The sequence below is a fragment of the Pongo pygmaeus genome, chromosome 18 (assembly GCF_028885625.2).
Source record: "Pongo pygmaeus isolate AG05252 chromosome 18, NHGRI_mPonPyg2-v2.0_pri, whole genome shotgun sequence".
NCBI classification, from domain to species: domain Eukaryota; kingdom Metazoa; phylum Chordata; class Mammalia; order Primates; family Hominidae; genus Pongo; species Pongo pygmaeus.
Window position 1 is genome coordinate 47,276,936 of NC_072391.2, and position 21,900 is coordinate 47,298,835.

General features: G+C 41.4%; 1 protein-coding gene across 8 annotated transcripts in view; it reads left to right on the top strand.

Moving 5' to 3' along the window:
* The window catches only part of TENT4B (terminal nucleotidyltransferase 4B), an 84,602-nt gene that overhangs the window by 49,265 nt on the left and 13,437 nt on the right, over positions 1-21,900 (top strand). For all 8 annotated transcript variants that reach the window (XM_063655027.1, XM_054453045.2, XM_054453046.2 and 5 more), the window contains 4 exons: positions 11,283-11,406; positions 14,169-14,215; positions 16,013-16,133; positions 17,506-17,613. In XM_063655027.1, coding sequence (XP_063511097.1) covers positions 11,283-11,406; positions 14,169-14,215; positions 16,013-16,133; positions 17,506-17,613 — 400 coding nt within the window. The remainder of the gene's footprint in view (positions 1-11,282; positions 11,407-14,168; positions 14,216-16,012; positions 16,134-17,505; positions 17,614-21,900) is intronic.

Sequence of the window (21,900 nt, forward strand, 5' to 3'; positions counted from 1 at the left end):
TTAGTTTGCTAAAGAACTGCCAGCTGGGTGTGGTGGCTCATGCCTGTAATCCTAGCATAATGGGAGGCTGAGACAGGAGGATCCCTTGAAGCCAGGAGTTCGAGACTAGCCTGGGCAACATAGTGAGACCTCATCTCTACAAAAAATTTAAAAATTAGCTGGGCATGGTCTTATGTGCCTATAGTCCTAACTGCTTGGGAGACTGAGGTGGGAGGATCACTTGAGCCCAGGAGCTGGAGGTGGCAGTAAACTGTGATCATACCATTGCATTGCAGCCTGGGTGACAAAGCAAGACCCTGACTTAAAAAAAAAAAGAGAAAAGAAAAAAAGATGAGTCAGAGGGTAAGGAAGCAAAAATAAGTAAATAAATAAATAGAAGAGAAAAGAAAAAAGAAAAACTATCTTTCAAAGTGGCGGTGCCATTTTGCATTCCTACCAGCAGTGAATGAGAGTCTCTGTTGTTGCACATCCTCACCAGCATTTGGTGTTGTCAGTGTTCTGGATTTTGAATATTCTATTAGGTATATAATGCCGTCTCACTTGTTTTAATTTCCAGTTCCTCAATGATATATGACATTGAGCATCTTTTTAATATGTTTACTTCTCATCTATGTATCTTCTTTAGTGAGGCCTTTGTTTAGGTCTTCTGCCCATTTTAAAAAATGGGTTCATTTTCTTATTGTTGAATATTATGAGTTCTTTGTCTGTTTTGAATACTTGCCTTTTGCTTTATTTTTGTGTTTTTTATTTTTATTTTTTTGAGACAAGTTCTCACTCTGTTGCCCAGCCTGGAGTGCAGTGGCATGAACATGGCTCACTGAAGCCTCAACTTCTCCCAGCCTCAAGCAATCCTCTTGCCTCAGCCTTCCGAGTAGCTGGGACTATAGGCACACACCACCACACCCTGCTAATTTAAAAAAGTTTTTTTTTGTAGAGGTGGGATCTCGCCGTGTTACCCAGGCTGGTCTTGAACTCCTGGCCTCAGGCAATCTTCCAGCCCTCAGCCTCCCAAAGTGCTGATTATAGGCCTGAGCCACTTAGCCTAGCCCAGAATTTATTTTTTATTTGTTAATTTTGAAAAAATATAGGACCTCATAAAAGTCAGTCTACATTTGTACACATTATGTTTTTGGTGTATATGTAAATGGATTCTTTGTGAATCAATTTAGTTTTGTTTTTTTGCTTTTAAAAATACCAGCCCTGGGCTGGATGCGGTGGCTCACGCCTGTAATCCTAGCACTTTGGGAGGCTGAGGCAGGTGGATCACCTGAGGTCAGGAGTTTGAGACCAGCCTGGCCAACATGGTAAAACGCTGTCCTACTAAAAATACAAAAATTAGCTGGGCGTGGTGGTGCATGTCAGTAATCCCAGCTACTTAGGAGGCTGAGGCACGAGAATCGATTGAACCTGGGAGGCAGAGGTTGCAGTGAGCCGAGATCTCGCCACTGCACTCCAGCCTTGGGGATAGAGCAAGACTCTGTCTCAAAAAAAAAAAAAAAAAAAAAAATGCCAGCAGTGGCTGGCTGAGGTGGCTCACACCTATAATCCCAGCACTTTGGGAAGCCAAGGCAGGTAGATCTCTTGTGGTCAGGAGTTCAAGACCAGCCTGGCGAACATGGCGAAACCCCATCTCTACCAAAAATACAAAAATTAGCCGGATGTGGTAGTGCGCACCTGTAATTCCAGCTGCTAGGGAGGCTGAGGCATGAGAATCACTTGGACCCTGGAGGCAGAGGTTGGAGCGAGCCACTGTATTCCAGCCTGGGTGACAGAGGGAGACTCTATTAAAAAAAAAAAAAAAAAAAAGGGATACAGTGGTGCACACCTGTAACCCTAGCACTTTGGGAGGCTGAGGTGCTCAGATTGCTTGAGCTTAGGAGTTTGAGACCAGCCTGGACAACATAGTGAGACATCATCTCTAAGAAAAAAAAAATACCAGCACTTAGCCAAAAGATTTCAACAGTACAGAAAAAGAAAGTTGTGATATCTTTTCTCCAAATTAGTCTTGTTTCCAGTTTCATTATCCAAGTAATCACTACTAATAGTTAAAACATTTTAAATATGCATGGGAGCTTGTCCTATTTAATATAAATTATTTATTGAGCAAATAATCACCACTAGTATGTTTTGGATACTGGAATTTTCATATGTAGGAGTCCTTGAATGTAAGGTGCCCCTTTGGTAGTAGTTCTGTGCTTCTTTTACCTGTACTGTAACATAGGGAAAGATGTTACAAATGGTTGTGTTTTTAACAGAGCAGTATCTGTTCTTAAACACCAGCCCTTCCACTAAAGGTAAACAACAAATAAATACATAAATGAAGTTTTGGTATTGGGATTATGTGGGTTAAACACATCCATATTTCATTATTAATATTTAAGAATATGACAAACTTTTTATTGGCATTTGGACCTTGTAGCTAACGAAAGATTAAACTTTGTTTATTTGTCCTTTTTTTCTTCACTCAGATATTTGAGGATTTCCCATTTGAGGAATACATTTATTAATCAAGCTTTAGTTTCAAGATATTTGATCTTAGAGAATACCATCAACCGTTCTTCTTTAAGCTTCCTAACTTTGCCCAAATTTGGTTAGAACTACTCAAGAGTAGTTTGGGTAATTCAGAAATTTTATTGGAAGGGGAAAGAATTTTTTATCCAAATTAGATAAAGCAACTCTTGGGTAATGATTTCTTTTCTTGTTCTCTCTTTATAATCAATTGAAAGTAGTAGTAAGGCTGGGTGGCAAAAGAAAGAGGCCTGGGGAGAATCGCGTGGTTTTCATTATCTCTTTTCATAGCAGCAAAGTGGGAAGGGACCAAGAGGAAATCAACTGAAAAACCATCCTTCTGAAGCATTGGCCTAAAAAACTGTAGTCCAGAAATTGAGTGCAACTGGCAGTGGCATTTAAAAGGAATGCTCTAATTTCTAGGAAAGCAGGCACGAGTACCTCTTAAAAGAAGAAAAAAATGAAAACTGTAATTTAGGACACATAGACGAGTATCCATTCCCTGTACTTTTACTCTCATGTCCTAACCAAGGAAGGGTTGCCATGGCAAATATGGCATTCCTTAGCCATGATTCACTGTTGTAAATGCCTGCAGCATTCATAAAAGTAAGATATATGGGCTCTTTATTTTTCCTTTTAAATCTGTATTTCTGTATTTAAATCTGTATGTCATCATCTGTATTTTCTCTGTTTTTTTAAATCTTGGGAGATGGTACAAATTATTTAGGGGAGGGAATAAGTTTTTTGTCCACAAATAGAGGAGAGAGAGGTCTTTTTGTCTTTCTACTTTGGAACTGGAGAGCTTCCTATTTAGGCATGGCCTTTTTCAAGTGACCTTGTATTGTTATCAGTACTGTAGAAGGTAGGCACATTGTGCAAACTTTAAAATTGAAAGCCATTAGGCATTCCACTTGTAAACCTTGGCTTTTTAAAGAAAATTACATGTTCATTGTGAATATTTTCTTATCGCCCTATCTCTGTGCACATGCAGACTTCCTTTGGCTACATTCTAAAAGGTGTAATTGCCTTCTTTAAGGACAGTGGACATCTATAGTTCTTGAGTCAAATTGTCCTCCTTCTGGTTTTGTCAGTTCTCAGCCACACTGTGTGAGCATCCATTTTCTTGGATTCTGGTTCGGAGCTCATTTTAAGGAACATCATGTCCCTTTTGAGACTACGTGGACATTGAGGTGGATAGAAGTCCTCCCTAAGGAGGTGCTTCTCTGCGTTGAGTCCTGCATCTGGGCACACAGAGCCCGAAGCAGGAAGAGTTGAGTCTGAATAGGGAGGCCTGTAAGCCTGACTGCTCTGCCACGGGTAGGCCTGGTCTGCCATGCTCCAGGAGCCCTCAGGAGGCTCTGAAGTCATTCTGCCTCCTGACTCTGTAAAAAAAATATATATATATTTTTACAGAGGAACTAATATTTGAGCTCTCCAAAGCTGAGTGAGAGGGTGATTCTTGAAAACACAAGGCATGCCCCGGTCCAGTTCTGTGGGGCTGTCGTAGAAGAGGGCTCAGAAGCTCTTGGAAGTGAGGCTAGAAAGGTAGGCAGTGTTACCATAAGGAGGATGGAAGTGACACAGATAGGCTAAGGAAGGGGACTTCGGTAATCATGCAGCGATGGCCTAGAAAAGGGAGAGGCTCATGGCAGGGAGACCAGTTTGGAGGCTGCCATAGTGTTCTACTGAGAGAGAAAAAGACTTGAACTCAGAGCACGGTCAGGGAAGGTGGAGGGGCAGGGTCTGATTTGGAAGTGTTTTGTTTTTTGGTTTTGGGTACAAGGATTTGGAAACCTCTTGGCTCCGTGGATGAAGAAAGGTGAACCAAGGAAGACTGAAGTTTCCACTCAAGGAAACAGTAACTCAGGGAAGAAAACACAGGAGTAGGAATAGGTTTAAGAGAATGACAAGCAGTTGTGTTTTGGACTTGTTTAGTTTGAGGTGACATCTTTGTAGGGATGTCTAGCTGGTAGCTGCAAGTATAGGAGGCTGGATGTGTGCATGAGTTTCTTGGTAAAGATCCATCTGCAGTCTCCTGAAGATGTCACTCAGATTGCCCTGCCATCACCCCAGGGCCTTGAGTCACTCGCTTCTCTTGGTGTCTAGGCAGGTTTGAAAAAAATCAAACAGTACAAAATCATGCAAATTCAGACCTCTACTCCACCCCAGAGGAAAGTCCTGCTAGCAGTTTTTGTGTATTCTTCCAGAAATTTGCCTTGCAACGCATTTGAGTATATAAATAATCCCAGAAAGGATGGGCCAGACACTAGCAGAAACTCACCATACACACTGCGCTGGGCATGCAGAAACTTTGCAAAATGTACTGGTGTGTGCTGTCACTGCATTCCTGGGTTTGGAGGTCTTCTGTGTCCCCAGCTGTCAGTATTGCCCACAGGCTGACCACTGAGCTCCTTCCACAGCCGGCCCATATCACCCTCTTTTGAAGTATGTCTGCAAGGCTAGATTATTAGAGTAATTTAAGTGTTTCTGCTTTGTATTTTCTTTAATGAATTCTTTTATGATGAAGTTCTTGTTTTAAAAATATACAGTGGTAATTAACATGTATGCATTTTTCTTAAAATGACCCCCCCAGTCCCTCTTCAGATGTGATCACTGTTAACAGTATCGTATATAGACCCTGTTCTGTGTGGGGTGGGCAGAGGGCTGGTTAGTGGGTGGAACATGCATACTCAGAACCGTATTTTTCAGATGGGAAAATATAAAGGTGACAACAAATCTCCTGGACTATAATCTCATCAAGCAGACAATAATCTCTGTTTCAAAAGTGGACAAATACATGCTGATTTTTTAAAAAATTATAATAGTACAGAAAGATACAAAAAAAAAAAGTTAAAGTCTTCCTAACTCTCCTGCCTGTACCCTCCACTGGGCAAAAGTCCCTGTCCCTAAGGTAATATCTGTTAACAGTTGTCCTTCCAGAAAACTTCCAATGCAAATAGGAACATTTTGTGTATCTGCCTCTGTGTGTATGTGTTTACATGTCTTTTTTTTTTTTTTTTTTTTTTTTTGAGACAGAGTCTGGCTCTGTCATCCAGGCTGGAGTGCAGTGGCATGATCTCAGCTTGCTGTGACCTCCGCCTCCCAGGTTCAAGTGATTCTCATGCCTCAGCCTCCCGAGTAGCTGGAATTACAGGCGCCCGCCACCACACCCAGCTAATTTTTATATTTTTAGTAGAGATGGGGTTTCGCCATGTTGGCCAGGCTGGTCTGAAACTCCTGACATCAAGTGATCTACCTGCCTCAGCCTCCCAAAGTGCTGGGATTACAGGTGTGAGCCACTGCTTCTGCCCCTGCACATGTCTAACGCACACAAAAGGGATTCTGCTGAACACATTTTTTATGCTTTTTCTTTCCAACTTAACATATTTGACATCTTTATCAGCTTATACAGCTTTACTTTATTCTTTTTAAGAGGTTATTGGCTATAAAGGGAAAGTGCTTTATGGGTGCTTCTATTGTTATTTAATTGGATCCTGTTGATGGACATTGATATCATTTCTAAATTTTTTAGTATCCTAATTAATCCTGTGGTGAGCATCCTTATACAGATATCCTTGTTCCCTCATGAAAATATTTCTGGAGGATGGAAAGAAGGGAAATTTTAAAAATTATTTATATAAACATTATCATTTGTTAGTAGAATGACCTCAGGAGAGATTGTAGTAATTTGTACTTCCCCACATGCATACGAATGCCTTTTCAATATATTATTTCAAAATTGGATATCATGAACCTTAAGAGATAAATATATATGTATGTATTTTTTTTTTTTTTTTTTTTTTTTTTTTTGGTGAGGGCATGTCCTGTTATTGACAGTTTTTTTGGTGGAGGGATGTCCTGTTGCTGACAGTTATCGAATAGAACTTCGTCAGTTCCTTCATGTAAGGATGAAGTTGGTAATTAAAGGGATCTGACTTCAGTTATGGAACTGGGAAAGCTGGACCTTGATGTGGAGGTGGGCTCAGACATGCTGTGTCTGGGCAGGTATCTCTTGGGAAGCAGTGTCATCCCTGAACAGAAACATGGATGAGCCGCAGGGGACGGTGCTGAGCAGAGGGGCTGGCCGTGGGTCATCTGCCTCCCTTGGCCTACAAGGCACAAGGGAGCTTTCCACCTTGCCTTTAGTTTTGAGAGTGCAGAAGCTACTAAGAGCTCACAATGTGCCCAGGGTGGTCCAGCTGAAGGATGCGAAATGGTTCTTCCTTTTCCAGCCAAAGATCTTGAACCTCGCACCCCATGACAAGCATTATAAAATTCACATAATTTTGATAGGCTGGATTCCTTTTCTGTAGCAGATCTTTCCTCAGAACAGAAGTTTTTTTTTTTTTCTAACCTAAATTACCTGTGAGTTTTATTTTTTAAATATGGAATATGTTTTTTGGACACCTCCTTGTCATATTAAATGTTCTGTTATTAATTTTGAGATTTTAATGTAAATTTTACCCCAGCAAATTAATTTTGTTTCTCTTGCTCTCTTTTTTTTTTTTTTTTTTTTTTTGGCATCCTTTCCCGTTATATAGTGGTGCTCATTTCATCATATTGCTTTTATATGACTTTTCCTTTGTGAACAGGGATCTTGTTCACTTTTCCTTTTTTAAAATTTTTTTTATTTTTTTGAGATGGAGTCTTGCTCTGTTGCCCAGGCTGGAGAACAGAGGCACAATCTCAGCCCACTGCAAGCTTTGTCTCCTGGGCTCAAGCGATTCTCCCACCTTAGCCTCTCGAGTAGCTGGGATTACAGGCGTGCACCATCACGCCTGGCTAATTTTTTGTATTTTTGTAGAGATGGGGTTTCACCATGTCATCCAGGCTGGTCTCGAACTCCTGGACTCAAGCGATCCACCCGCCTCAGCCTCCCAAAATGCTAGGGTTACAGGCGTGAGCCACTGTGCCCGAGCCACTTTTCCTTTTAACATAAAAACATTGATATCCTAGAGAGGGCGCTGTATTTTGGGTACATACAGGTTCAGATCACGGAAGAGTTGTATTCTATACTTTATTCTCATCATTCTTAGTTCAGTATGATGTATTTTATAATTTCATATGAGAAACTGTAACAATGGGTGTGTGTCATCCAGCAATACCTACTCATAAATCATATTAAATTTTGATCCAAACATGGGAGAAACTGAAGTTTTCTCTGTGTACCTGGATGCTTTCAGAGGCATAAAATTATATTACCATGTGAAAGCAAGCCTACAAAATTCCTCAGGTGGTCCACTCTGCCACTCAGATGAGAGCCAGACTTACAGTGCACACTCTGCAAACGGACTTACAGCTCGTCAGGGTATTTTAAGTGCCTGAATATGCAAGGCACTGTGCCAGTAAAATTACTGAGTCCTGAGGATAGAGCCTGTTAGAATTATTTTAAAATCTGTACTTGAAGTTTATTTCCTCAGTGTTCCAAGATACTTTATCTGGTTGTTCTCTGAGTATTTCACACGTAGCTAGTTACATATAGGTGAGATGGTGATGCTTGTGCCTGGTGTGGATGAGAAACTGAGCCTGGCAGACCTGAGACTGGATTTCCTCTGACTTTGCAAGTGTGGCTTTGCTTTAATAATAGCCCTCCTCTTTTTCTGTATTCCTCTTTCCCCCTTCCAGTGTGGCAAATATGCATCAATCAAAATACAATAACCTGTGGAACCATTTTTTCTAAAATAGGAAGGTGGTGCCATGGGCTATTGATTGTTGACGGTAGTCTTCAGAGCTTGTCTTATAAATCTATAATAATTCCCCCCAAATTAATGTGCTAGTTAGAACCCTAGAATTGCAGCACTGAAAGTGAATTTTAGAATCTTTTCCAACTTTTTACCAAGTTCAGAAAGCCCTTTTATTGGACCTTCGTTTGCCTCATGGTCATCTGGTTTCTTTATGCTGGTAGTAACAGGAACCTTACTAACCTACAAGGCAACCCAGTCCATCCTGGGCAGCTGTGATCATTGGAAAGCTCTGAATCATTCATCTGGAAGCTGCCTATGGCAGAATAGTACAGAACATATGCATTGCACGCAGTACAAAACTGCTTTAAATAAGTGTTCCTTTTCATTGTTAGATGGAAGTGACCCAGGGCAAGGATCATGTTTGACGAGCCAGTTTTCTCCTAGTGCCTTGAACATAGGCACTTGGTAGTATTTAGAGAATGAATTCTTCTTTTTTTTTTTTTTTTTTTTGAGACAAAGTCTCACTCCATTGCCCAGGCTGGATTGCAGTGGCACGGTGTCAGCTCACTGCAGCCTCCACCTCCCAAGTTCAAGTGATTTTTGTGCCTCATCCTCCCGAGGAGCTGGAATTACAGGCATGCGCCACCATGCCCAGCTAATTTTTATATTTTTAGTAGAGATGGGGTTTCGCCGTGTTGACCAGATGGTCTACAACTCCTGGCCTCAGGCGATCTGCCTGCCTCAGCCTCCCAAAGTGCTGGGATTACAGGCATGAGCCACTGCGCCTGGCCAGAGAATGAATTCTTAATAAGTTTCTTATGACTTCAGATTGACTGGCAGTTGTGCTAAATATTTTTTGCCTTTATTTGAATTAGAAAATTCGTAAGGGGGCCTTGAGAGTAGATGCAGTCACATTTAGGAGATTTTTTCCCCCCCATTGGTTAAAATGCAGTTTTTCTATTGATCTGTTTTAGAACCACAAATAAACTCTGATCACTCACAGCAGACTACGCAATGAGATAAGAAGCAGTCCATTTGTTCTGTCGTTTATTCATGGCCCTCATCTTTGCCAGCCGACCTGTGCAGAAGAGCACAGCAAAGCGTAAGCTTCCTAACAGCTATTCCCATTCAGCTGCTGTCTTCAAGAAGCAGAAGGGTTTAGATAACCTTAGAGAACATAATCAAACCTGGGAAACTCAAATCAAAACAAAACAAAACTTCGAAATGGAAGTTGAAGGTCCCAAGGTACCCAGAGGCATAGCAAGGAAAACGTCCCCACTGGGATATCTTCTGGATTCACCTACAGACCTCTCTGGAGTTTTAAGATCCACTTTTTATGACATATTGCATAGCAAACAGGCCGAACGCTGTTATAAATCATCCTCTACGAAAGGCCCAGGTTTTGAAACTGAAGGCCTGAAAAGTCTCCTGCTTACCAGCTGTGTGCTATACCTGACACACTGAAGCCTGAGAGTGCCAGTCACCTGTCAGAGGGAACACAGCTGCCCTCAGGCAGAACCTGAGTCTAGAACTCAAGGTTTTTGACTCTTAGGCTAAAAATAAAAAATCAGAAGGAGGAACTATGGATTGCTTAATCAGTCACATTTTCACTTTCTAAGGTTTCTTGTAGCAAAAGTTATAGTCTTTGGGGATTGGGATGTAGACACTTTTTTTTCCTTCCCTAAAACGATTTTTGGCCTGCCAGTTTTTCCAGCTTCCTGCTCTGGACCCTGAAGTTGCCACGCAGTTGCAGACATGCTCCTCCTTCAAGGCTCTGTTAAGCTGTGGCTGCCCTTTCTTCCCACTCCTGTGCCCCAGACCAAACCCCTGCCCCTCCTTCCCCTGAGGCACTTTGCACCTGTTGCTCCAAGCCTTCTGGTCTATCCCAGTTGGTAGAGTCCCTGTGCTTACCTCCGTGGCTCAGTCCTCATGGGTGGTCAGTGCTCTAGGGAAGGTGAGCTGACCACTTCACTTTCCCTTCCCAGCCATAACTCACAGCCTCAACAAATTAGAAAGGAATGCTGCTTTTCTGTCTGTCCCCCGTCCTGACTACGTTCAAGTCATTGCTCAGCCCAGTGAGTTTGTCCTTTCTTCCAGACCAGTAGTTTTCCCCCAGTCCCTCAGGCTTCAGCCCTTGAAGGCATCCTTAGCCCCCCACCACCATGATAGTCAGGCGCTGCGCCTATCCACAGGGTGTGGGTATGTGTGTGTGTTTTGTTTCTGGAGCCCATTCCTTTCCTTCCACCATCCTCTAAGCCTTCATCCAATCCTTTTGCAACTCAGTGGTTCATGACTTTTCCCTGCATCCAGTCTAGTCTCTTTGCTAGTCCATTGTTTCCATAGTTGCCAGTTTAATCTTCTTAAAATGCTGCATTTTTGAAGTCAGTCTCTTTTGGTCCCTCTCAGAAACATTTAAATAGCTATCTGTTGCCACAGGGGGAAAGCTTGAACCTCTTAGCCAGTCATTCAGAGCCTGCCCTCTACTGGGGACTGCTTTCCTCTCCAGATGCTTCTCCCACTCTGCCTGCCACAGCCCTTGTAGCTGGCTGATTGCCTTGTACCTAGCAGGCTCTGGAAGTCTTCAGCTCCTTCATGGAGCCTTTGCCAGCCATTCTTTTCAAGACTTTGCTGTTGTTCACTGCCTGATTTGTTCATTTGACACTTAATTCACTGAGCAAACATTATGAAAGATGTACTGTTTGCTACTGTGAGGAATGGATCCCCAAGAGATAAGAGGGTCAGTCCCTACTGCCAGGAAACTTGCCTGTGTCACCTGGGTTCAGTATCTTCTGGTGTCTATTAGATCAGAAGTGGAAAGGCAGAGACCAGGCCGTATGCTTATTTTATTTTATTTAAATCACCAGCACCTGAGCAAGTGTTTTGCACAGGAAATTTCTCATGTTATTTAATTATTTTGGGTTTTTTGATTAAATTCTGTACATTCCCATTTTAGCTTGTCTTGAGTTATAACGTTAAAATTAAGGTAGTCATCAGCTGAATTGTAAGACTTAATTAGATAAGATTATTTAAGATAGTGATTTCTCATTAGATTGGCCCTGTTAATATTAACTTTTCTGCTTTTTTCTTCAGTCTGCATGAAGAAATCAGTGATTTTTATGAATACATGTCTCCAAGACCTGAGGAGGAGAAGATGCGGATGGAGGTGGTGAACAGGATCGAGAGTGTAATTAAGGAGCTCTGGCCCAGCGCTGACGTGAGTCCCTTCCTGGGTAGCCTATGCTTCGGACAGTCCTTGTCCACGGGCTAGAAGCCTATCTGCTGGTATCTCATGCTAGTCCTCACATGCAAGTAGAAGTGCTCTGTAGAGTTGTGGTCTAATTAAATTTTAAAGGCAAACAATTTTCTGCAGTCTTTAGAATTGAGGCTTCCTAATTATTTTCATTGGATTGGACGACTAACAACTTTTTTTTTTTGTAATGCTAATAGCAACTACTAAAGGCAAGCTATCTTTAGAAATTATTAGTGTGAAGAGAAGAAAGACAAATCAAACCTCATTGTTGTAGTGGTCTGTTATTGGATATGATATATCAAAACCTCATTACTACTTAGTTCCAGCCTGCCAGGGTAAACATTATATAATTGTTTACAGCTGAATGAAAATGTCAAGTAAGAACTTTTGTCACTTGAAGTTCATTTCCTTTGGCTAATGCACGCATAAGTCTTTTCTTATTTCTTTCCTGAAATTGCCATTTTTCATCTCTCTCAGACCAGCTAATTGCCTTTTAGACAGCTCCCAGTTAGACAGCTCCCAGTCAGTGAACAAAATGATTACTCAGGATTTCTTCTTGGCTTATTTGTCGTTTTTGTTACTGGTACTAAGTCTTTTGTATTTTGTTTTTGAGATGGGGTCTCACTCTGTTGCTGAGGCTGGAGTGCAGTAGTGCAATCACGACTCACTGCAGCCTCGATTTCCTGGGCTCAGGTGATCCACCTCAGCATCCCAAGTAGCTGGGATTGCAGGTGCACGCCACCACACCTAGCTAACTTTTGTATTTTTTTGTAGAGACTGAGTCTCACTATGTTGCCCAGGCTGGTCTTGAACTCCTGGGTTCAAGCAGTGTGCCCGCCTTGGCCTCCCAATGTGCTAGGATTACAGATGTGAGCCACCACACTTGGCCTGTTACTGGTACTAAGTTAATACGTCACTTTTTAGGGCACTTTGAGGGCCTGTTCTACAATTTTGTGTATGCAAAGAAGTACACAAAATAATATTAATAAAATCCATTACTTTGTGTTTGTAGCTTTTCTTTAGGCACTGTCCTGGGTGGTGGTGGGAAGCTAGGGAAGGTTTTTGTCCAACTGGCAAAACAAAGAAGTTTCATTGTATGTAAAAGTTGCATGTATATGACACTGTAGGTAAAGGGAAAAGGCAAGGATACTAATGTTTTATGAGCAATGACCATACATCGCATTCTTTCTCTTGTGCGATCCAAATCAGTGGTTCTCAGCTGGTGGTTATTTTGCTCTCCAGGGGGCATTTGGCAATGTCCGAGACATTTTTGATTGTCCTGACTGGGTACGCACTGCTAGTACCTAGTGGGTAGAGGCCATGGGTGCCATCAGCCATTCTATGATGAACAGTATAGGCCCTTACAACAAAGAATTATCCACCCCCAAATGCCAATGTTGAGAAGCCGTGATCTAACTTAACCCTTATCTTTCTTAGGTGGCGGTTGATTATCTATCTCTCTTTCTCTCCAGCCAGCCAGGCAGCCATCATCTGTCTACCTACAGATGAGGAACATGAGCTTGTGGTTAGATTCCCAGGTCCATCACGCCTCAGAGGTTGAACTGGTTTCACTGTTTATCATTTTTTTTCCCCTGCGATGGAGTCTCACTCCGTTGCCCAAGCTGGAGTGCAGTGACATGATCTCGGCTCACTGCAGCCTCTGCCTCCCAGGTTCAAGCAATTTTCCTGTCTCAGCCTCCCGATTCAGGCGCCTGTCACCACACCTGGCTGATTTTTGTAATTTTAGTAGAGTTGGGGTTTCATCATGTTGGCCAGGCTTGTCTTGAACTCCTGACCTCAGGTGACCCACCTGCCTTGGCCTCCCAAAGTGCTGGGATTACAGGTGTGAGCCACTGTGCCCGGCCTATCCTTTTTTTATTACAATTACCTGCATACATATTTCTGCCTGAGTTCCACCGTTCTCCATGGGTTGAGATGGAATGCATCCCAGTTTTATGCCACAGCATGATGTTATAATGATGGTACCTGATGTTCTTTGTGGAATTGACCTAAAGGCCCGCACTTGCCCTACAGTTAAAGTAGTCTGATCCCAATTTAGTAATCTATTCAAAGACTCCTGCTTAGAGAACAAAAATGAAGGATTTGTGATTGTGTCTCTGGATAATGAGGGAACATGAGTGATCTGAACTGCTTCTGAAAGTTTCCTGTGGTTGGCTTTCTGTATCCACAAGTACCACACTTCCGTATTAAACCAACAGTGGATTGAAAATATTCAGAAAAAACTATAAAAATAACAATGTACCAATAAAAACAATACAAATTATTTTAAAAATACAGTATAACAACTATTTAGATAGCATTTACATCCTACTAGGTATTATAGATATTATAAGTAATCTAAAGATGATGTAAAGTATATGGGAGGACTAGCATAAGTTATATGCAAATACTCCACCATTTTATAGCAGGGACTGGAGCATCTTCAGATTTTGGCACGGTGGGACTGGAACCAATCTCCTGCCGATACCAAGGGACAACTGTATTTTGGTCTATGTGTTTCATATTTGAACCAGATAAGTTTAAATTATATTCAGAATGTCTGCTTGTGAAACAGAATCCCTGCTTCATGAAGCTTGGGGTTAGAAAAAAATGCTTTTGTCATACCAAAAAGTACCAGTAGAGGGTAGCAAAAACTGACATTTCTCCATATCTTGGTGACTTTATCTGATAACTCAATATAATAACAACTTCTTTTTCTGTTTCAGGTCCAGATATTTGGAAGTTTTAAAACTGGACTTTATTTACCTACTAGGTTAGTACACTCATGAATCTTTCAAAGGACTTTTCCTAGAGTATTCATTTTGGCTGTCAAATTTGTAAGGAGTAGAAACAAAACAAATTTATAAAACAAAATGGGGCCGGGCATGGTGGCTCATGCCTGTAATCCTAGCACTTCGAGAGGCCAAGGAGGGCGGATCATTTGAGGTCAGGAGTTCAAGACCAGCCTGGCCAACATGGTGAAACCCCATCTCTACTAGAAATACAAGAATTAGCCAGGCGTAGCGGCACGCACCTGTAATCCCAGCTACCCAGGAGGCTGAGGCAGGAGAATTGCTTGAACCCGGGAGGTAGAGGTTGCAGTGAGCCAAGATTGCGCCACTGCACTCCAGCCTGGGCGACAGAGCGAGACTCTGTCTCAATAAATAAATAAATAAATAAAGGATTTACCAGCATTTAATTTGATTTACCTTGAAGTAGAATATCACTTCACATCATCTTACCAAGACGTAGATGGTACAGAGAGATGGAAAAGGGATCATGTTGCAGTGGAATCAATTAGTTACTAATTTTAGAAATTGACTACCTGGCAGAGTATTGCTCAGTCCCATAACTTAACCCACTGACACAGATGTTAATGTAGTATCATGATAAAATGTCTGATTATATATCCTCTTGAATGTGAGTTCCCGCTGTCTTGCTCACTCACTCTCACACTCACTCTTGCTTTCAAATTAAGAACTCATTCTACTAGTTATGGCTCCAGCATCCTGATCCAGAAATTCAGGGTACAGATCTCTTCTCTGAGAAAGATCTTGGCCTTTCAGGACTGTTGTTCAGTTTCAGTCTTCTCAAATGAGACCTCTTGTGACGCACAGCCTTGAAGGCTCTCTTTTGGGAAATGATAATGTTTCTCTGAAGGGTGAATACTTGCTCTCTAAGAATTGAAATTGTTTGAACATTCCATCATGGTTATTATTATTATTACTTTAAATTTTAATTTCTCCAGAATAAAGTCAGCATCATGTTTTTCCATTTGAGCTTGATTTGGTATACTTTGCCCCAGCTTAAAGTGTGCTGAAGTGGATGGACCCTGGCAATTTCCATTCTTCTCATAGATGTTCTTGGCCTGCAAAAGTCATAAAATACTCAACTTCGAGTTCATATTTCTTATTTAGGTTCTCAGCATCAGTAAAACATGAAAAATCACTCTTTCTTAAAAAATTTAATTAAATTTTATGAATAGGTAGTACATTCACATAGTTCACATTTGGAAAAGGCACAAAAATCAATACAGGGAAAAGTCTCAGTCCCACCTCTGCCCCCTGGTTCTCCTTGGAACAGCCGCTTTTACCAGTTTCTCACATATCCTTTCAGAGATATCTGTGCATATAAAAGGACATGTGTGTATATTAACACAAATGGTAGCATGCTGGATACCTGTTCTGCATCCAGCTTAAAGCACTTCATAATATTTCTGAGTCACAATTAATCTCATCCAGATAGGAAAATCATTACGTCTAGTACCAGAAGCCTTTATTAAAGAAAATACGTGAAGTGCTTTTTGTTTTTTCTTCTTTGAGGTTTTACTTCTTTCAAAATCACCCTATTTCCTGAGGCCTGAATTCTGTGAAATGACTGGGAGGAGGAGTTAAAATCAACAGCTACTATTTCCCTTCTCCACAAAACCATTATCACCAACACATTTAGTCTTCGTTGGCCAGGGTGGGAAATAGGTTTTGCTTGTACTAATGAAGTCTATAAGCATGAGTGTCAGTTAAAACAAGTTTCCAACTTCTTCAGACCCTCTTGTTATGTATTCTGTGTTCAGTGACATCGACCTAGTGGTGTTTGGGAAGTGGGAGAACCTACCCCTCTGGACTCTGGAAGAAGCTCTTCGGAAACACAAAGTCGCAGATGAGGATTCGGTGAAAGTTTTAGACAAAGCAACTGTAAGTTCTGCAGCATTTCGTATTAAAATCCTTAGTTATTTATCTATGAAACTTGAATTAAAATTAAAGTTTGGTGAGCACAGTTACATTGCAAGTGAATGATTCTTTCATTTTGTTAATGTCACCGTGCTTGCACATAAAAAGTTTTCTGGTTGTCCACGCTGGAGTGTGACCACACAATCTCGGCTCACTACAGCCTGTGCCTCCTCGGCTCAAGTGATCCTTCTACCTCAGCCTCTTGGGGAGCTGGACTACAGACACAACCTGCCTTTTTTTTTGTATTTTTTTTTTGTATTTTTTTGTATTTTTTGTAGAGATGGGGTTTCACCGTGTTACCCAGACTGATCTCCAACTCCTGAGCTCAAGTGATCCACCCACCTCTGCCTCCCAAAATGCTGGGATTACAGGCGTGAGCCACTGCACCCGGCCTGCATTTCTTTTAACAACAGCAAAATACCCAATTTTATTATACACAGTACTCACTGTAGAGATTTTTGTTTGTTTTATTCATTTTTTTTTAGAGAGATACAGTCTCACTATGTTGCCCAGGCTGGTCTCTAACTCCTGGACTCAAGTGATCCTCCCACCTCAGCCTTATGTGTATCTGGGACTAAGGCACACCCTACCACGCCCTGCTTGTTTAAAAAAATTTTTTTTTGTAGAGATAGGGTCTCCCTGTGTTGCCCAAGTTAGAGCCGTTTTTGAAAAGAACTCCTGATAGCTCATGTAAATAATCCTGTCAGTTTTTTAGAATAATTTTTATATTTTATCTTGTCAGGTTGCTTTTTGGGCTATTTGCAAAACTGACCAGTAATGCAAGTGGGTTGTAGTGTACACCTTAAGAATCCAGCAATTTTGTTATTAGAAACAGTTTGATGATACAAAACATTTAATACCTGGCATTCATAGTTCTTCATCTTATACTCAGAAAGTGTTCTCCAAATTATTGAAGGTTTTTGTTAATTTTAACATTATCATTATAACTATATGTGAACTAATAAATGAGATGATGGGCATATTAATTTACTTAACTGTAGTAATCACTTCAGTATGTGTATCAAGATAAGTATATCAAAACATGTACACCTTAAATATAAACAATAAAAATAAATAATAAAAAATTGGACACCAAACAAAATTGTCAACTGATAGAAATTATACTGTAATATACTGTATGGGGCCTGGTGCTAAATATGCAGCATATAGTATTTGTAGCAGACCAGGTTTACTGGCGTGCGCCATATTTAGAATACTCAGTGTTCTTATGCTCTCATGAGATGATGGAGACCTCATGTCTAGTAAGCTTCCATCCCCCGATTTTGTCATTTAATCTGGTTAAAGCATTTACATTTTACCTTTCTTTTCTTTATAGGTACCTATTATTAAATTAACAGATTCTTTTACTGAAGTGAAAGTTGATATCAGCTTTAATGTACAGAATGGTGTGAGAGCAGCTGACCTCATCAAAGATTTTACCAAGGTCAGAGAATTTAGCGTTTATACAACAAAACTATTAGAAATGTAATTTTAAGATTCTGTTCTGGTGTTCTAATATTTTTATATGCATGTTGCTGTCTCTCTCTCTCTCTTTCTCTCTCTCGCTCTTTTAAATAGAGCTAGGGTCTCACTCTGTCACCTAGGCTGGAGTGCAGTGGCTGGATCATGGCCCGCTGCAGCCTCAAACTCCTGGGTTCAAGTGGTCATCTCACCTCAGCCTCCCAAGTAGCTGGGACTACAGACGTGAGCTACTACACCTGGCTATTTCTTGTATTTTTTTTTTTTTTTTTTTTTTAGTGTTGGGGCCTCGCTGTGTTGGCCAGGCTGGTCTCTAACTCCTGGCCTCAGCCTCCCAAAGCACTGGGATTACAGGCATGAGCCACTGTGCTAGCCTGCACCTTACTTTTGTATGCAACGGTTTTGCTTTCTTTGAATCTGCTTGTAATGATCAGTGATTAACTTATAATGTGACCTCAAGTAAGAATTAAAAGTTGAGAAAGCTTTTGAAGAAATTGTCTGCTCTAGATCCTTCCTCGTAGAGACAGAAGAGATGGAATTCTACTACACAGTTGATTCCATCTGTTTTTAACCTTCAGGAGTTCAGATTAAGAACCTTTCCTTTAACCCATTTCCCGTTTGCCCCAAGAATACTGCGCGGGCAGTGAGCTGCACTTTTTTTTTTTTCTTTTTTTGAGGCAGGGTCTCTCTCTGTCACCCAGGCTGGAGTGCAGTGGCACAATCTTGGTTCACTGCCACCTCCACCTCCCGGGTTCAAGCAGTTCTTCTGCCTCAGTCTCGTGAGTACCTGGGACTCGTGCCTGGGACGAGTACCAGGCACCCGCCACCATGCCTGGCTAATTTTTGTATTTTTAGTAGAGATGGGGTTTCACCATATTGGCCAGGCTGGTCTCAAACTCCTGACCTTGTGATCCGCCCACCTCGGCCTCCCAAAGTGCCCGGATTACAGGCGTGAGCCACCGTGCCTGGCTGTACTTTTTTTTTTTTCTAAACAGGAAATAGGTTAAGAGTTTTAAGAGCCCTTTGTAGATTTCAATCCCTAAATTACCTTTAAGGTGTTTCCTACAGGCTTCTTCACTTCTGTTTTGAAATTATTTAAGTTTATTTCTATTCTGTTTTCTTCCAAGATAGAGAAGAATTTGTCACCATCATCTTTGGAACATTTTACATACTTAGGTAGTTGTCAGCTTTCTCACCTCTAACCTAAACCATTAACTCCTTTGACTTCTGTTAGAATATTCACAATTTTTTTTTCTCTAGCAGCTCTAAAGTTTCTATTTCTTCTTTTTTGTTTTTTAAGAAAAAAATGTGAACTACTTAATGTTACAAGCATTATCATCTTGCATAAATGTATGGAATACAGAAAAGCAGAAAAATAAAAGAAATATAATCCATAATCCCACTATATTGGGTGTGTGTGTATGTGTGTGTGTGTATCTGTCTAATATTTTCTTTTTCTGGAAAAAACTTTTAAAAATTGAAATTCATATGCATGATAACATTCATCAGTATATAAAGAGACAGTGTAAAGTGAGTCACCCTTACACCGTAGATACTTAGATCATTTTTACAGAATTTCTCATTGCCAATTATTGTTTTTTGTGTGGCTTTTTTATGTTCTTTAAAATTATAAGCAAAAGGAGTAGCACATTATACACACGTTGTCTTATACCTTCGTAAAAACTTAATGTTTTGGAGGTTTCTTCCATATTAGCACATACAGGCTTGCTTTATTCTTTTTGTTGGTTACACAGGCAGTAGTCTTTTGTAAGGCTGTGACTGCTTGATTTAGCAGTTCTTCAGTGTTGTTCCAGTTTTTTTTTTTTGCTATTAGAAAAAGGGATTGACGAATATACTTCCATACATGCATCTTGCTTTACACATGCAAAATGTTTGTAGGAAGATTCCCAGAAGCAAAATTTTGAGGTCGAAGGGTATATCCAGATAAAATTCTGTTGATTGTTTCCCTAATTATTTATTCTTTCGTATTCTCATTTTCTCTCTCTCCCTCCCCCTTTTCTTCTCCCTCTCCCTCTTCCTCTATCCCTCCCTTTCCCTTTTCTCTCTTTTTCTTTCCCTCCCTTTTCTTTTCTCTTTTCTTTTCTTCCTTTTCTTCCTTCCCCTTTCCCTTTTCCTTCCTTCTTCTTCCTTTTTTTCCTTTCTTTCATTTTTTGACACCGAGTCTCACTCTGTTACCCAGGCTAGAGTGCAGTGATCATGGCTCACTGCAGCCTCAGCCTCTTGGGCTCAAGTGATCCTTCACCTTGGCCTGAGTATCTGGGATCACAGGCTTGCCCACCACAGCCGGCCTTTTTTTTTTTTTTTTTAGATGGAGTCTCACTCTGTTGCCCAGGCTGGAGTGCAGTGGCGTGATCTTGGCTCACTGCAACCTCCGCCTCCCGGGTTCAAGTGATTCTCCTGCCTTAGCCTCCTGAGTAGCTGGGATTACAGGCTCACGCCACCACGCTCAGCTAATTTTTGTATTTTTAGTAGAGATGTGGTTACACCATGTTGGCCAGGGTGGTCTCAAACCCTGACCTCAGGTGATCCGCCCTCCTCAGCCTCCCGCAGTGCTGGGATTACAGGCGTGAGCCACCGAGCCCGGCCACTTTTTTATTTTATTTTTTAAGTAGAGATGAGGTCTTGCTATGTGGCCACTTTTTTTTTCTTTTTTTTTTAAGTAGAGATAAGGTCTTACTATGTTGCCCAAGCTGTTCTTAAACTCCTGGGCTCAAGCAGTCCTCCTTCCTTGACCTCCCAAAGTGTTGGGATTACAGGCATGAACCACCACGCCTGACCCCTAATTGTTCTTTGAAAGGGAACTGTATCTAGACTGACTTAACCACAATGTTTTGTTTTGTTTTGTTTTGTTTTTTGAGAGAGAGTCTCGCTCTGTCACTCAGGCTGGAGTGCAATGGTGCGATCATGGCTCATTGTACCCTCCACCTCCCGAGTTCAAACGATTCTTGTGCCTCAGTCTCCAGAATAGCTGGGACTACATACGTGTGCCACCACGCCCAGCTAATTTTTGTATTTTTAGTAGAGATGGGGTTTCTCCATGTTGGCCAGGCTGGTCTCAAACTCCTGACCTCAAGTGATCTGCCCACCTCGGCCTCCCAAAGTGCTGGGATTACAGGCGTGAGGCACCGTGCCCAGCCCACAATGTTTAAAAATACTTATTTCTCCATATTTTTGTTCTTTCCTATGCTTGCTTAGTTTGATGCAATTTGCAAAAGTGTAAGCTTTTTTTTCTTTTTTATAGTAGCCATGTGTGTTCATTGTAGGACATCTAGAAAACAGAGATAAGAGTAAAGAAAAAAAATGGAAATCACTGGCCAGGTGCTATGTTTCACACCTGTAATCCCAACACTTTGGGAGGCCCAGGCAGGCAGATCATTTGAACTTAGGAGTTCAAGACCAGCCCGGGCAATGTGGTGAAACCCTGTCTCTACAAAAATACAAAAATTAGCTGGGCATGGTGGGCTGAGGTGGGAGGATCACTTGAGCCCAGGAGCTGGAGATTGCAATGAGCCTAGATTGTGCTACTGTACTCCAGCCTGGGTGACAGAGTGAGGGGGAAAAAAATGGAAATCACTAGTAATTTTACCACCCTAAGTAATAATAGCTGTTAAGACTTCTTTGAAGATGTTGTGCCTGCTTTGTTTCCCTCTGTGGCCTCAGTCTATGGCATGGTTTACAGAGGAGTGAATGAATATGTGCACAGCAAAAGGTGGACTCATTCTGTACATACTTGCCCACTCAGGTGTTCTCTCAGGTAGCCCTGCCTCATTCTCTGTAAAGCGTGGAAGGGAGGGGTGGTCTGTGTGTAGTCATCAGCCCATGTGCAAGTCAGCAGGCAGGACTCTTGTTTGCCCCAGGGCTGTGGCAGAATAATCTAAAGGTTGCTAGTCTACAGTGGTGCATCACCAAGAAAAGTGATTCTTAAAAATCCCACTGATTTAGTGCTTTAAGATGTTGGTGACTTTGTCCTTATACTCGTTCTATTATCTGTTTACAAATGAATATTAGAGGGTCATGGTCGCAAGTGAGCATCATCAGTTACGTGCTGTTAGTGTTTCTATCCTATAGCAAGTACTTTTTTTTTTTTTTTGAGATGGAGTCTTGCTTTGTCACCCAGGCTGGGGTGCAATGGCACGATCTCACCTCACTACATCCTCTGCCTCCCGGGTTCAAGTGATTCTCCTGCCTCAGCCTCCCAAGTAGCTGGGATTAGAGGCTCCCGCCACCACTC